The 16,429-nt window shown below is 40.9% G+C and overlaps 1 protein-coding gene across 17 annotated transcripts in view; it reads right to left on the bottom strand.

The window, feature by feature from the left end:
• KIF1A (kinesin family member 1A) overlaps positions 1-16,429 on the bottom strand; it is a 114,508-nt gene that overhangs the window by 8,586 nt on the left and 89,493 nt on the right. For 14 of the 17 annotated variants that reach the window (XM_066621194.1, XM_066621193.1, XM_066621191.1 and 11 more), the window contains 3 exons: positions 3,322-3,436; positions 404-537; positions 16-77 (listed from right to left, as the gene is read on the bottom strand). In XM_066621194.1, coding sequence (XP_066477291.1) covers positions 16-77; positions 404-537; positions 3,322-3,436 — 311 coding nt within the window. Of the gene's footprint in view, positions 1-15; positions 78-403; positions 538-3,321; positions 3,437-5,815; positions 5,840-16,429 lie in introns of all 17 variants that reach the window. The other 3 variants (XM_066621192.1, XM_066621189.1, XM_066621183.1) reach the window with 1 other exon arrangement.

Below are 16,429 nucleotides of genomic sequence, written 5' to 3' on the forward strand. Positions count from 1 at the left end.
GGATCAGCTTCCTACCTGGACTGCCAGCATCAGCTACTCGACAAAGACTGAGCTCATAGACCCCAGTCACACGGTTACTGTGAGGAAAAGGAATGAGAAGACAAGGTCAGAAACAAAAGAGTCACACCTATTCATTTATTTTGTACATTTTATCTGAGGATTATTTTATCTCAGTTGACTCTTATCCTTGCTGAGATGAACTGATCTCTGTTCCTTTAATGCTAATTCCAACTATTCATTTCCAAATCAATCAGCCCTTACTTAGGTATGTGAATACAATATGAGTGTTGCTAGCCCATATTAAGATCCACACATATGTGCATATTTTCCAGCAGGCCACAAGTGCTTTTTCCTTAGGTAGGCCCCTCTTCTGCCACTGGAAAATGAGGAGAGATATTTTTACCTCTCTGAGGCCCGTAAGCTTCCACTGCCAAAGAGATTGCGGATGGATCGAGAAGCAGGGAGTTTGGCATCTCTGGAGTAGAAAACCATGCAAAAATCTTTGGTGATTACAGCTGGTTGGGTGCAGTTCTCCATCTGAAACAAGAGAATACACCTGCTAGTCTCATAACAAGCATGCTATCCTGGCCCTGGCTGTTGGTACACACAGTGAGTTGTTCTCAAATGGTGTGAGTGTGCCTCCAAAACCGAGATTGTGTTCTGCAGCGGGTTTCCCAATGGTATATCCCCCCAAAGGACACGATCCTAACCAACTTCCCAGCACTGCCATAGCTGTGCCAGTGGGGCATGTGCTGCATCCTGCAGTTGGGAGCATTCACATAGGACTCCTCAAGGTAAGGCAATGTTTGTTTCTTTACCTCAAAGTTGCATTACCCTTATGTCGGTGCTGGAAAATGGGTTAGGATTGCACCCAAAATCAATGAATATTTACATTATAGCTGCCTGGAGCAGCTCTCTCCATTTGGGACACAGTGTAAGGAAAATCTATGGGTGAACATCATCTCTGCTAAAACATTACATCTTTTTGACTCCTTTCATCTTTATAACAGAAGAGCAGATGGCTAGTGGCATAACCTGAATGTCTATCTGTAAGGTGGTGTGTGTGAAAGTGAGCTGTAGAAGCCATTGAGGTGGCCTGTTGCCTCTACACTGTGAGGTCTTCAGGATGCAGATGAAGCAAGTTCCTCAAAATATCTTATATGGAAGATTGCTCTGGCTCTGATTTGTTTTCCCATTCAGAAAATATAAAAAGAGGGGCCTTTTTAGGATTAAAGTAGTTGGAAAAAATTTGTCTAATAAATTGCAGTCTGTGATGCCATTGAAACACTGGCAACCTAAGAAAGAACTGGCTTTGCCCAGTGGCACACCTGCACTCATTGCAACCCAGGGCTGTCCGCGACATGCCGCCCCCCCCGACATGCTGCTCTTCTCTAGCACGCCACACCCCCTTCCCCAGGAAACTTACCAAGGCTCACAGAGCCTAGTGCAATGTTCCACAGCAGTTGAAAAGCTTTCTGAGGCTTCTCCCGCTGTTTTAAACTATACTTCTGGTTTCCCGACAAAACCAGAAGTTTTGCTTAAAACAGCGGGGGAAGATTCAGAAGGCTTCTTGTCTACTGCTGAGCCCGTCCAAGGAAGGCTTGGATGGGCAGGTGGGGTGGCGGGCAGAGGCAGCAGCTGGGGCGCAGCAAGCACGTGGCAAGCGCTGAGACAAGCACAGCAACAAGCGCAGCACCTGGGGCTTTTGCCCCCCTGCCCCCACCCCAGGTCCTCCACTACATTTGCTTGTAATTAAAAGCACTATTTTATGCATCTCAGCTAGTTATTCTGCAGAGTGTAGCAGTCTAATGCCAATCCCTGCCTGCCTGCACTAACTTTTAAAGGCCTTCTGAATCGGACTGGGACTACCAAGTTAGGGAAGAAAAATCAGCTGTTGTTCCCAGTCACATTCCTAATTGAAAATGGCAGGAAATCTGATCACATGCGTCCCAACATCACATCTAGTTATAACTGTACCTCTCCTGAGGTACCAGGGCTATAGGCCAGCATGACCCATTCTTGAAATTCAGCTGCATGGTTCAATGTCAGTGCGCTGGCCCAAGTGCAGTTTAGGATTGCGCTGTAAAATGAGGTGATTCTGAGTGGGAAATGGCCCAAAGAGAAAGGTTCAAGCATTTCCTCTTCACCCAACAGTCTTGCAGTTTCTTGTGGCTTTTTTCATTTTATAGGAAAGCTATTCACTTTTCTACAGAAAATAATTATGGGAGATCATACATCATTTGCCATCACATACAGAGCCAGCCTACATTTTAAAATGAGCATCTGTTTGCAAAAAGGATTTCAGCTGGGGGAAAGAAGACAACTTCTGCAAGGGGAAGAGCAGACCCTGAAGATTTGCCTTCCTTGCCACTGTCATAAAAATATGACAATCCTTTTAAACAAGCTGACAGTGACATTTGCTAAGAAGTGCCCTGCTTCTCAGGAAGATGCTTACTGTTTACTAAAACAGTTCCCAAGGCTCCATTTACTGCCAGTCATGGATAGCCCTTTCTCCTTTGTGACAAGCAGGGACTTTGGCGATTTTTGTTTCTTTTTGTTAGTAGCCAGTTAGCTTCAATTTAAGAGAATTTTTCTTCTTTCTAGATGCTTCTACTTTTAGTGACATTTGCTATCTACTTGAGGCACAATAAATATTAGTGCATTTGCCAAACTTTTCCATTTGGGATCTTCAGTGTAAACACTGAAAGATGATGAAGCAATCCATCTTTTATGGAGAGTAAGAAAACTGTATCATGCAGTGGACAGAGTGTTGGACTAGGACTGGGGACATCTGTGTCACGAAGATCACTGGATGGGCTTCTACGGTTCACTCTCTCACAGGATAAATGAGATAATGTAAAGGTTTTTGAGGAACAGTAACACAAAATGTATACAGGCACATAGCAGGATGCACGAAGTAGCAGTTTGTATCAGTGTTGTGCATACTCTTTAGCACAGTGATTCCCAAACTTTTTCAACTGGTGGCTCCCTTGACCTACTGGGTCATTGGCTGTGGCTTCCCATTAGGGTCACAATTCTATACATTGTATAGGGAGGCGGGTTTTTCATGAGGATTCCGCAGCTAACCTGGCTGGTTTCTGTGGCTCACGGCTCACAGTTTGGGAACCACTGCTTTAGTGTTACCCTGGTGTTCTAGGACAGTGGTAGTTCTAATTAAATATTTGTAAGTCACAAGGAGCAACAGGACTGGTTAAGTTAGTTAAGGCTAGAGCAAATGAAGATGGAAGCTCCCCTACAAAATACAGTGGGTATCTTAGGATATATTATGGGAAGTACTATGAAGGCACTGGTGGATCTTGCCTCAATGTATGCTGAAAGAGTCATGTAGATTTTCTCTCTGTATGGGGTGACTCGATTTAGTAGGAGAGAGTTGTGCATGGAGCTATCCCACGCTGCTTCAAATTGGTAGAATGTCCTGCAAAGAAACAGTAAAGATGCTTGGTTAAAAAAAACCCAGCCAAATAAACTACATGGAGAGAACAATATCTGCAGCAATACGCAGACATGCACACGCACAAAGCTTTGTGCTGAATGGATGTAGCCATCCTGGAGTGCTCTGGCTCAAAAAAAACACCCCCTCATTTTGAAAAGTGCACTGCTGGTGATTCTTAAAGAAGGATTTTGTGTTATGAATTCTACTGCTTTGCATGGATCGCACATGAACAAAGATGACTTGGTATACACTTTTAACCATGAAAAAGAATGAGATGCCAGAAAGGCTTGGAAAGAGGGAGACAGCAATAGAGAGAAGAGTTTTATACAGATGGCATTCTGCCAGTTAGACCCTACAATAAGTAAGGTGCAAGTATCTGGATATCTGTAAATATCAAAGCATGGCAGAAAAGTATGAAGGGGCTATTCACTCCTGCCAGTTCCTAAGCACTAATAGCAAATGCACAGATGTATTGCTCCACACATATTTTGGGGTGCATTTAAATATGCCAGGTGAAAAAGAAAGTGAGCAAAAGAAGGGGGAGCAAGAATTAGGGGAAAAGTAAAGATTAAGGTAACAACAAACAGTTGATCCTCTTTTTTTCTTATTAGTTCTTTTCAAATTTTCCCTAAAGCACTCCAGAGCCATATCTCTTCAGTCAAATGCAGCACACAGACAACCTATCTTCCTTCTCTTGGAAGGAGAAGGTGCTAATTTTTGGCAAGCATGATCAGAAAAAGGAAACAAAACAAAAAAAAGTGAGGATGCTCAGTGCTGCAGTCAGTTCCATCTTTCCAGAAGCATTTAACATTTCTCATCTCGAATCTGATATGGCCATAAAAGTCATTTTCAAACTAATTCTCTTTTATCCATTGTCCACATACAGCTATAGCTGCCAACAGTCTAGAAAAAAATAAACAGATCTGCTTTAGTCCTACAAAATGTGATTATCTGCTACATTCATTCTTCCAATTCTTGATTTAAAGGGACTCTCCTGATCTGGAATGTTAGTGGAATTTGGTTATCCTGAGGTCTGACTTGCCCCTAGTGTTTTTATGTTTCATCACTGATAAGCCAGATTCTTTTACAATGTGCAACCAGCTGCATGAGTATCTGGGAGCACTAGAAAACTGTGCATTTGGCTTGGTTTTATATGGAATAAACGATGTTTTCAGGCTTGCTAGTTGTATGAAAAATACCCAGCAGAAAACAGTAATAGATATAGTCTACAGCAGTGTTTCTCAAACTGTGGGTCGGGATCCACTAGGTGGGTCGCGAGCCAATTTCACATGGGTCCCCATTCTTTTCAATATTCTATTTTTAATATGTTAGACTTGATGCTACCATGGTATGTGACTGCATTTGGGGAAATGTTACAGACTTGTACTTTTAACAAGCCACTATATATATTAACAATGATAGTAAATGGAACTTACTCCTGGGTAAGTGTGAGAAGGATTGCAGCCTAGGATTGCTAAAATTTTTTCCTGCTTGATGATGTCACTTCCGGTCATGACATCACTTCCGGTGGGTCCTGACAGATAAAAATTGGGTCCCAGGGCTAAATGTGTGAGAACCACTGGCCTACAGTGTTATAATATACAGCGCCCCCTTGGACACAAGGCTTCCCATAAAGATAATCATATATGGCAGTCACACTACTAGGAAATGGGAGTCCGTCTTTTCAGACGGACCTCCAAAGCAAATGTAGGCTTTGATTGAACATAGATACCCACCTATTCTCTTTCAACAGGATTTTCCACTATGAAATCATTCCCCAACTTTAGTGGCTCAACTTTAATGTTTTGAATCCACCAAATTAAAGACCATTTCAGAAGTCACATTCAGAAGATGACTAAAATATCAGGGGCTTTCTCAAATTTCCGTCTGAGCATCCTCATGTGTCAAAAACATTTTTACGTGGATATTCTACTATCACAGCTCACCCACACTCAGTATCAACACAGTGAAACACTGCTTTAAAAAGATGCCAGACCTTTTCTAGAACAACTGTGTCTTATAGTAAGCCCACCTTTCAGAAACAAAGGCTGGCTCTACTTAAAGAGAATCTCACTAAGCTGTTGACACCTGGTTACAACCCACTCTAAACACTGCATTTTCACACCAAGAGATAATTGATTTAGAGCATCTTGCAAAAAACAAAATAAAAAAACTAAAAGAGTTCAGACTAGGATCACTGGTACACAAGCCACTGGAGAACAAGTCAGTCCAACAGGAAGGAAGCAAGATTAGGAAAGGAGGATTCTAAGGCAGGAGGGGGAGAAGAAAACAGTCAAAGGAGAGAAAAGCAGAAGGAAACAGACCAAGCAAGTGTGTGAGAGAAAAGTGAGGTAGAAATACCTAGTGTCATTTCCAAGTGACATGCTATAAGTGAAAGGCAACCCAAGACAAACACATGTACACATACACACATACACAAAGAAATTAAAATGTCAGAAAGCATTGTTTATATGTTGTCCTGTGAAAAAAGCTACCTAGGGAGGCAGCTACATGGGGATTTGAACAGAGTCCGGATGCTGTTAGTTGTGAATTTGGTGCAAGTAAATAACCAAAAGCAAAGATATAGTTTCCTCCTTCACCCTCTTGGTTGAAGGGCACCGTCATCAAAGGAAATTCGGGATGTAGTTGAACCCTCCCCTCCCCTCTCTCTCATTTCTTATTAAGAAACCCACTATCCATAGCCATCCAGTTAAACTTCCTTGCCCTGTGTTGTCAATAGGCTGAAAGGCCATCAATGATTATTTTTTTCAGTAGGGCGTGAGTCTCATCAGAATGTCATTCTTAATGGGGGAAAATAAGTCACAACAAGGCAAATGTGTGGAGGGGCTCCAACTGAGAGTTACATGCAAAGTAATTTTCAGCCCCCTTCCCCCTAAAAGGTAATACACAGAAATTCATCACTGAAAACACTATTAGGCAAATCATGTTTGGTTTTGTTTGTTTTTAAGTCAAGGGACCAGAATTCTAAATACTCAAGATCTTTGTAGGGAATGTCACCATGCATGCCATATAAGTGAAAGTGGAGCATATTAAGGGAGCTTTGACGGGCTCATGACACCTTGATGGCCTGACCCACTTGCATTGAGAACCTTTGATGTTCATTCATCCCTTCAGGTCTACTACAGATTTCAGCCAACAATGAGGATTGGTCCCAAATGTTGCTGTTTTCTCTAACTTAATACTCTATCCCCCCCCCCCTCCATATATATACTCTATAAATACAGGAAGGAATACACACCCTGTTCAGAAACTGAATCTTAGCTCCATGTATTTATTCTTCTACATTAGAAATATATTTTATGAATACAATCACTTTTGAGAGCAATTATCATTGTTAACTTTGGAAAGAATGTAGATATACGCCAGCAAGAAATTCTACATGCATTAATTGTATAAATTTCAATAGACAATTTAGCTCATGCATCATTTTGCTGACCAGATAGCAGGGATCAGAATAAAATTTTAAGCTCTGGGACTGGGTACAGAATATGCACTCGGGTATCCAGGTAAATGTATGACTGGAGGACATCTAGCATTTCAGTTGGTTGTCTACATGTCACATTTTAGATTCAAACACAAAGACAGTTTGAGTTATTCATGTAAAACTGTGATGGTAGATCTAGCTATACATACTTCACAGAAAGATATTTGTTTGAAACTGTTAATTCCTTTCCAGTATAGCTCAACTTTTCTCTTTCAATTGAACATATCATCCTGTTAGGCTAAAAGACTGATGTGCTTCTATGTATTATTTACAAATAATCAAAGAGGCTTCACCATTCCAGACACAGGAAACAAATCTAAGGCATTTAGCATGATTGTGAGCTTGCTTACTCAGAAGTACATCCCACAGAGTTAAGTGGGGCAGACCAAATAGCATCCAGCAGCTATTTTGCTGGTGCAGATTGGAGGAACTCTGTGTTGGGCTTTTCAAACTGATACAGAGCACAGGATCCAGTGGAGCAGGCCTCTGCCACTTCACGCCCTCCTGTCCCGGTTCCTGCCCCTCCCCCCGCACCGGAATGCCTCCCTCTGCCCCCACCGCTGCCTGGAGCTCCTACCGCTGGCTTCTTGCAGGACGTCGTGGACATGCCTTACAGCACATTTATGACACCCAGCGCTGGAGCTCAGTGCCTGCTCTGAGGTGCCTTAAGATTGGGCCCTTACTCCTTAGTAAAACTGTTTAGGATTTCAGCCTTAGGGTTAATTTATATGTTACCTGTTCAGCATAGTAGTTGTTTTTGTGTAGTTAGACCTATGTTGTACCAATAGTTTGACATGGAGAGACCGCATCACTGGCTCCCAAGGAGATGCAACACTGACATGGGAAGTAACCACATCATTCATTGGTGGCATGTGGAAGGAAGATATGTGAAAGCAGTGACCTCACTGCAGATAATATAAGGCTCAGCCCCGAATCAGTACAATGCAATTCCAGTTACACTTATTTGGAAATAAACTCTCCTGAACACTGTGAGATTTAGGATTGTGCTGTAATTCTGTGATGTAATCCTGAGCTGTGCATTTTTGTGCTAATATGAAAAAAAACAGTTCAGCTCTTGTGATCCCAATTAGAGTAAGCCCCAAGTAGAGAAAGCTGCAAGTAACGTGTGCCATGCAAAGGTGTCTCTATAGCAAGGTGACAAATGAATATAGTTAGTAAATAAATCTACATGACTCAAGAAAACGGGTTTGCACTACAAATGACATGGAAATATTAAAAACGTATCTGATCTGGAAAAAATTCCTTCCTAAGCCTAAATAATGCATGCCATATGTCTTCATCTACCAAGTAGAACACTACCCAAACTCAAACCATATTAAGCCAATAATGCGGCATAATCCCACTATGGTACTTGGAATGATCAACAGAAACAGAACTAAGAAATTAGGCAGAAAACTGCAGAAGGAGTCGCTGGCACCAAGGAAATGGTGGCACCAAGGCAGAATAATACGATTTGCAGATGATATCTATTTATATGTACGGCTGCCTACCTTATTATCAGCACCTTCTTTACCTGTGGGGTAGTCCTGCCTCCTCCCCTGTCTTCATGACTCTTCCTCTTCTTTGGAACCTTTTGTGGGGTCAGAGGCACCCTAATGCTACTTGTTGGCAAGTAGCCAATGTCAGCAGGAAGCCAATGTCTCCACACTTCTCTACACAACCCCCTTAAGTAACAATAGCTTTCCTCAAAAGCATGGAACTAGAGACACAAGGTCTCTAGTTCCAGGGCCACCCAAGACCTCCTGACACCTGAGGCAGCATGCCAAATACTGCACCACTTATCCAGTGATGTGCTCCTCCCACTCACCAATATTTATTTAAGCATTTCCCCTCCACATTTCTTCTTCCTCAGACAAGAGAATGGAAGGATAAGGGAGATCAGGGAAGGCAAGTAGGTGGATAGAGATTGCTGTCCCTCACCAATCTGCTGCCTGAGGTGACAGCTTCCGTTGGCCTCATGGATGAGCTAACCCTGGTTAAAGTTCACTGTTGGCTGCATGCTGGACCAGCATCTCTAGCTTGCTGTAATGTGCTGTGTTGCATCCAACTTCTGATACAGCTCCATAGGTAGCTGACTGGGATCCTGAACACCTGTAATCAGTCTGCCCATCCACTTTCATGAAGTCTTGTAAGATTCCAGCCTGGAATGGGATGACTGCAATTTTTATCACTCCATCAACTACAACTTGTGAAATAAAACTCTGGTACTCACACATCAAGAGGCTCATGCAGAATATAACTGGGAGTCATGAGAGATAGGACATGTGGATTTTGGATGCCGCTAGTGTTTAGGTCCTCTGAGTTTCAGAACCACTGTGATTCTCTTTTATCTAATAGGAAGACAACATGCGCTCTCTCTTTGCTGCACCGCTGTGACGGGCATAATGAATTTTCTGGATTGTCTTGGTATGGCAACACATATCTGCAAAAAGCTGGTACAGCTATCAGAAATGTGTTGATAGTACAGCCTGTCATTTGAAGAGACATCCTTCCAGCTAGACTCACTTCCAGTAAGAGCTCAGCTGAGGGAAAAAGTAACATTGAGGGTCAGATTGCAGGGAGGTAACCCATAACTGAGGAAGAATCTGTAATCTTCAACCATTCACCTTGTTTGCTTTTTCAGTTGGACTTGCAGTCACATCTAGGGGATGCTCCTAGGCACCGCTACTCAAAAGTAAGCCCCACTGTGGTAAGTGGTGATGCCGTAAGCCAAGAGCTCTCACTAAACTCTGGTCAAAGTAACGCCATTTTAACATCAGCTCACTGATTCTGCCTCTGGTCCTGAAATGATTGTTAGCAGGAAGCTGTGAGCCAACCCTGACCCAGTGCCTGGGTCCCTAGTGACCTAGTCCTTGGAGACCAGATGGAGCTAGTTGGCATAAAACCCCGTTATCTAGCAAATGCAGCACAAGCTCACTGTGGCAAAGTGTGGAGGGAAGGCCGGAGGGTGGAGGGACTGAGCAGAGGAGAGTAGAATTTTACTGGACACTTTGCTCATATGCTTGCCTATGATTGAAATGAGTATAAAAAGCTAACTGCAACTAGCTACACTTGCACAGGATCTGAGACAACTAGCCTTCTTGCTGCCTTGCTTTGGTACCAGTAATAAACAAGCTGTTATCTGCTACGCCTTCCCTCAATGTGTAATTGGATCCTAGCATGCTGGGTAATGAACCTCATGCTGCCTTTGTGGGTTCAAGGGCAACAGTGGGGTTTCCGGGAAAATGTGTATAGGTACAGATTGCAATCCTAACTGAAATGATTGCAGATCATACTGCAGATCCACTGTAATCTCATCTAATCTGGCCCTCAGGTGCTTCCCAATCATTGAATTTTATTTGTTATGGAGGTGCAATTATTCTCTGGAGCTAAAAGACACACTATTCACAACTATGAATTACTATGATAAGCATATCAATGGGGGGGGTGTTCCACTTTAAGAATAATCTGTTTTTATAAAAAAGCCTGAGAACATAAGAAGAGCACCACTGGATCAGGCCAAAGGCCCATCTAGTCCAGCTTCCTGTATCTCACAGTGACCCACCAAATGTCTCAGGGAGCTCTCAATACAACAAGATACCTGCATCCTGTTGCCACTCTAAATCGCGGACAATGCCTATAGTTAGAAATGGGAAAAAAATGTGTGTGTGTGTGTGTGTGTGTGTGTGTGTGTGGTGAATTTCAGTGTTTTCCAAAAGTTAGAGGTGCAGAAAGTGGTATTATGTGTTTTTATTCAAAGTTTACATTATAAATATAATACCTTTAAAGTGTACTAGGTAGGTGATATAGGTGGTATAATGTCAGCAGATGCAGCCATGGTCATTATCCATGCATCACCCCATTAATAATAAATGAAAACAAAATAAAATGGTTTTATTTCTTCGCAGACTTCAGGTTTTTTTGTTTATGTTTTTACAAAAATGAGACATGCAGAAATGTTTTTATTTTGTTATCACCATTTGCTCCCACCTCTATATATTGTCATCATGGCTTGTAATCTGTGATACTTTTCCTCCATAAAATTTGTCCAATCCCCTTTTAAAGTTACCTAGGCCAATGCCATCACAACATCCTGCAGCAAGGAGTTCCACAGATTAATTATACATGGGTAAAGAAATATTCCCTTTCGTCTGTTCCAATTCTCCTGCCACTCAATTTTAGTGGATGTCCCCTGGTTCTGGTATTGTGTGAGAGGGAAAGAGCTGTCCAATCAACCCATCCCATGAATAACTGCATTCGTTTCAATTATTTTCCCCCCTCAGGGGCCTTCTTTCTAGACTGCAAAGCTTCAAATATTGTAGCATTTCCTTAGTGTCCTAGTTCACTAATCATTTTGGTTGCTCTTTTCTGTAACTTTTCCAGTTCCACTACATCCTTTTTGAGATGTGGTGACCAGAACTGGATACAATACTCCAAATATGGCCTTACCATCAATTTGTACAATGGTATAATATTGGCTATTTTATTCTCAATGCTTTTTAAATTATCCTGAGCATAGAATTGTTCTTCTTCACAGCCACCGCGGACTGGGTCAGCACTTCCACTGAGTTGTCCACCACCACCCCAGGATCTCTGTCCTGATCCATTCACAGAAACCTCAGAATCAATTAGTGTATATGTGAAATGTTGATTTCTTGCCCCAGTGTGCAGCACTTTACACTTACTTACATTGAAGTGTATCTGCCATTTTGCTTCCCATTCTCCCAGTTTAAAGAGATTCTTTTGGAGTTCTTCACTATCGTTTCTGGACTTCACCACCCAGAAATGTTTAGTGTCATCCACAAACTTGGCCACTTCGCTGCTTATACCTGACTCCAGATCATTTATGAACAAACTGAAAAGGACCAGATCCAAGACTGATCCTTGGGACACACCACTTTTCACCTTTCTCCATTATAAAAATTGCCCAGTGACACCCACTCTCTGTTTCCTGGTCTTCAACCAGTTCCTAATCCATAAGAGGACCTGCCCTCTTATTCCCTGATTCTGAAGTTGCTGTGGGGATGCACAGGCCACTCAAAAGCAACAGATTACACAATGCTTCAGACCAGAACCCTTATAGAGCATTGCCAATAGAAAATGCCTACACTTTGGGAGGCCTGCTCTTGTTCGCCTTGTTCTCAACCTTTGAAATATGTTGTGGTTCGACTGCATTTCTCCAATAGCCTTAGACTGAAACTAAGAAGAAACTAAGTAAGAAAGAAACTACCAAAGAGGAAGAAAGAACCTTCTAGGAAAAAAAGTAAAAACATTAAATTCCCTAGGAAGCGTTCAAATTTAACCAAACAGAAGAAATTTAATTTTAAAAGAGTGTTTAATCTGATGGAGGCACCTCATAAAAAGGACTCTAGCTTCTCAAAAAAGGAGGCTCAAGTACTGAGAGATAGGAAATATACAGTCTCAAAGAACAAAGAATCATCTAAAGATTTATCCGTTTTTGTAGTTGAGAAAAATGAATTAAGATCACATTCCAGTGAAACACAAGATCCCAGACAATAAGAAATACCTGAACAAACTTGTTTAATATGTAACCACCAGGAAGTTGATCAACATCAAATTAAATTTAAACCAAAACTTCAACAGAAATGGGACTTAGTGTTAAATCCTCAGAAGCTGGTTTTTCTCAATTTTCCAAAACCTAAAGGTAAAATTGCTCTTCTGCAATGTAAAACTCATTTTTTAGAATTACTGACTGAAGCAGCCCTACAGTTTCTTCAACCTGATGATATTCTTGATATAGAATACCTATTTTATAATTACCATTCTCTTCGTGAAATAGTTACATTTAGGAGCTGGATGACTGCCAATAAATTGTATAAGGCCAGGTACAAGCTTCAAAATGTGGGTCTTAAAGTGACCAGGTTATTTGAAAATTATACAACCACCACACTGATTCATCAACAGCTAAGAAATAATAGTAGTCCCAGGAAGGGTACCCCACCAAGCACATTAGAGGCTATATGAACTAATCAGTGTGAAATGTCCAGTAAGAACTCAGAGTGGCAACAGCAACAGAATTTGTATGAATTAAGGGCTGAGTTTGATCCGGAAGAACTGAAACTTTTAAACTCCTATAAAGCCCTGCCTCTGCACGCACAAGAGGAAATGATTGATAATCTTTTTTCTCTGTGTGATGCTCTTTTTTACTATAAGCACATAGATAAAAACGTGAGACCTCAGGCGCAGGTTAATGATATAACCACAGACCAAACAAAAGAGTATATTAAGAAAGCCCCTATGACCAGTGAGGAATGGCTACAAAGAAGATACCTGGATCCTGAAGAACTGGGTCAAAATACCCCCACATTATCATCCCAACTGATAGCATCTAAACAAGAATACTTTGATCCCTTAAAAGGAACTGGGTGTGCTCTTCTGGATAAGGATGGGGAGCTTATGGAGATAGAATGATGGAGATTACATCAAGATGCCCTCAGTGTTAAATCCATCTCTCCAGTACCCAACAGTTGTCTTGGGGTTAAACGAAAGATTTTGACTGAGGTATCTGAGAAATTTAAAATAGTCTCATGGAATATAGCAGGATGGGCCTCTAAGCAAAATGATGTTAAGCTTTTGGAATACTTAAAAGCCCATGATGTGATTTGTATTCAAGAATCCTGGGCAACTGGAAAAATCTATTTAAATGGGTTTCTAACAAATGATGTATTTGCCGAGCCACCTAAAGGAAAAGGTAGACCTAAGGGAGGTCTGGCAATATTGAGATCAACAGCCCTGCAAGCATCAATTAAGCGGGTTTCTCCTCGTGGGAAACCCACTTGTTTCCAAGCAGTGGCCAGTCACATAGATTTTGGAATTAAATCATTTTTGTTGATTAATGTATATATTCCCCCCCCCCCCCGACTCAAAATTCTATAAAGCAAGCTTGGGAGGATTTAGAAAATTATATAATAGGATTAGAATCTAGGTTCCCTAAAGCCCAGTTACTTGTAATGGGTGACCTTAATGCTAGACTAGGCCCAAATAATAAGGTGCTCTTCTCTTCTGCTTGGTGGGATACAGTTGAAAATGAGATTTTTATGCCCGCTTATGATAGGATTTCTAAAGACCCAGAGGGGAACTATGGAGGCATTTGTCTGACTCAAATGGTGAGTTGTCTTGGCCTTATAATTTTAAAAGGAAATTCTTATTATGGTAAGCAAGCAGAATTTACCTTTTTATCTGGACATGGAAGCGGTGTGGTGGATTTTGTACTGATTTCTCACTGCTTATTTAGATGGATATCTGAATTTTCTGTGGGATATAGGCTTGATAGTGATCATCTCCCTCTTACTGTTACTCTTTCTTTGATGCATGCTGTCCACATAAATATCAAATCTTAATTTCAAGATAAATTTTTAATTTCTAAACATAAAAGGATATATTGACTGAGCAAAACAACATTAAGGTGAAAGATTTTTTTGGCTCTCCTGCGGGAGAAGCTCTGAAAAATTCAATTATAGGAGCAACAACTGCTTCCTCTGTTTTAAAGAACTATGCTTCTTTAATAAATGCGCTGAATATAGCTTTAACTTCAAAGCAATCTGATACAGGATTAAAACCAAGAATAACTGGCCCGAAATGGTTTGATGGGAACTGCCATGCACTCAAAACAACAGTTGAGAGAGATATATAATCATTACAGAAAGGGAAATTTGAATGTATTACCACGAGAATATTATGAAGTTAAAAAGAAGTATAAACAGATGATAGTTTTTAAAAAGAGACGAGAAGTTCATAAGAAATGGAATATACTGATAGAATCTTCATTGAATAAGAACTCAAAACCTTTTTGGGCTTTAGTTACAGATGCTTTGGCCACCCCAACAAATTTGCTTTGTTGCAACATATCAACAGACATGTGGGAACAGTATTTCTCTAGCATGTTCAGGGATGTAAAAGAGGGTCCAGTGAATAACCTTGTTACTATAAATCTAAATGACACTCTCCCCTGGGACCCAGTTATGCAAACTGAAATAGAATCTCTGATTAATTGTATTAAACCAGGCAAAGCTCCTGGGCTAGATAATATTCTTCCAGAAATGTTAAAAGCAAATATAAGCTGGTGGGCCCCTCTGCTGGCAAACTTGTTTACACATATTAATAGCTCTGGCAAATTCCCCATTGCCTGGTCTGAGGCCATAGTAATACCCATCTTTAAGAAAGGGAATAGGGAAGATCCATCAAATTACAGGCCAATCAGCTAAGCTTACTCTCAGTCGTGGGTAAATTGTATACCAGCTATTTAAATCAAAGACTAGTCTCCTGGATAGAAGATGAAAACATCCTGGGAAATGAACAGGCAGGTTTTAGAAAGAATAGATCAACAATAGACCATTGCATTATCCTAAATCATCTTGCAGAGAAATATATGAATATGTATGGCAATGGACTCTTTACTGCATTTATAGATCTAAAATCTGCTTTCGATTCTATCCCAAGAGAAAAATCTATGGTTAAATTTGTCTCAAACACGTATAGACAAGAGACTCCTCTATCTCATTATGCGTCTCTACCAGGGCCCCACACTTACAGTAAGATGTGGGATAGAAGGGAATTTGACAAAATCCATTTCTGCCACCAGAGGAGTCCATCATGGATGAATACTGGCCCCCATGTTATTCAATCTTTAAATGATTTGAATGAGTGTTGCCTTGCATCAGATTTCCATACACCTAAGTTGGGAGATACTAAATGCCCATTATTATTGTATGCAGATGCTGCTGCTTTGTTGTCACTATCTGAAATAGGCCTTAAGCACTTAATGTGCACATTCATGACTTATTGTAAGAACAACCTGCTGACCATAAATAATAGTAAAACAAAAATTTTGGTCTTTCGTCGGCATGGAGTTTTTAAAAAGTGGATAATTAATGGCCAATGTTTCGACCAAGTTAAACACTTTAGATATTTGGGAATTACATTCCAATATAATCTCTCGTGGGTTGCCTATAGGAAGTCCACTATACAGGCAGCTCAGAATTCTACCAAGGCAATGACCCATTTCTTTTTTACTAAAGGAGCTCAATTTATACCTGCTGCAATTCAAGTTTTTAAGGCCAAGGTCCTCTCTCAACTTTTATATGGGTGCCCAGTTTGGATTCCGGGATTTCATTCAAGCATTGAAAGTGTTCTTATTACATTTTTAAGATCTATTCTTGGTCTACCAAGATGTGTCCCAGCGGCAGGATTACAACTTGAGGCAGGTGTTTCATCATTAGAGTGTATTGCCTGGCTATATGAATTTAGGTATTGGATAAAAGTGTTATATGCTGATGCTTCAGCAGGATATTTATATGCATTACAGAATGATGTTTACACCAGCTCCTAGTTTAAAACTTTCTCTGTCAAATTGCATTTTCTGGGCCTATTTGGGGATTCTGTCTATGGTTATGAGCTTAACAGACTTAAATCCATTATGGAAAAACGGATTAAAGATATTGATTTTCAGC

Source organism: Tiliqua scincoides, chromosome 3 (genome assembly GCF_035046505.1).
Source record: "Tiliqua scincoides isolate rTilSci1 chromosome 3, rTilSci1.hap2, whole genome shotgun sequence".
NCBI lineage: Eukaryota > Metazoa > Chordata > Lepidosauria > Squamata > Scincidae > Tiliqua > Tiliqua scincoides.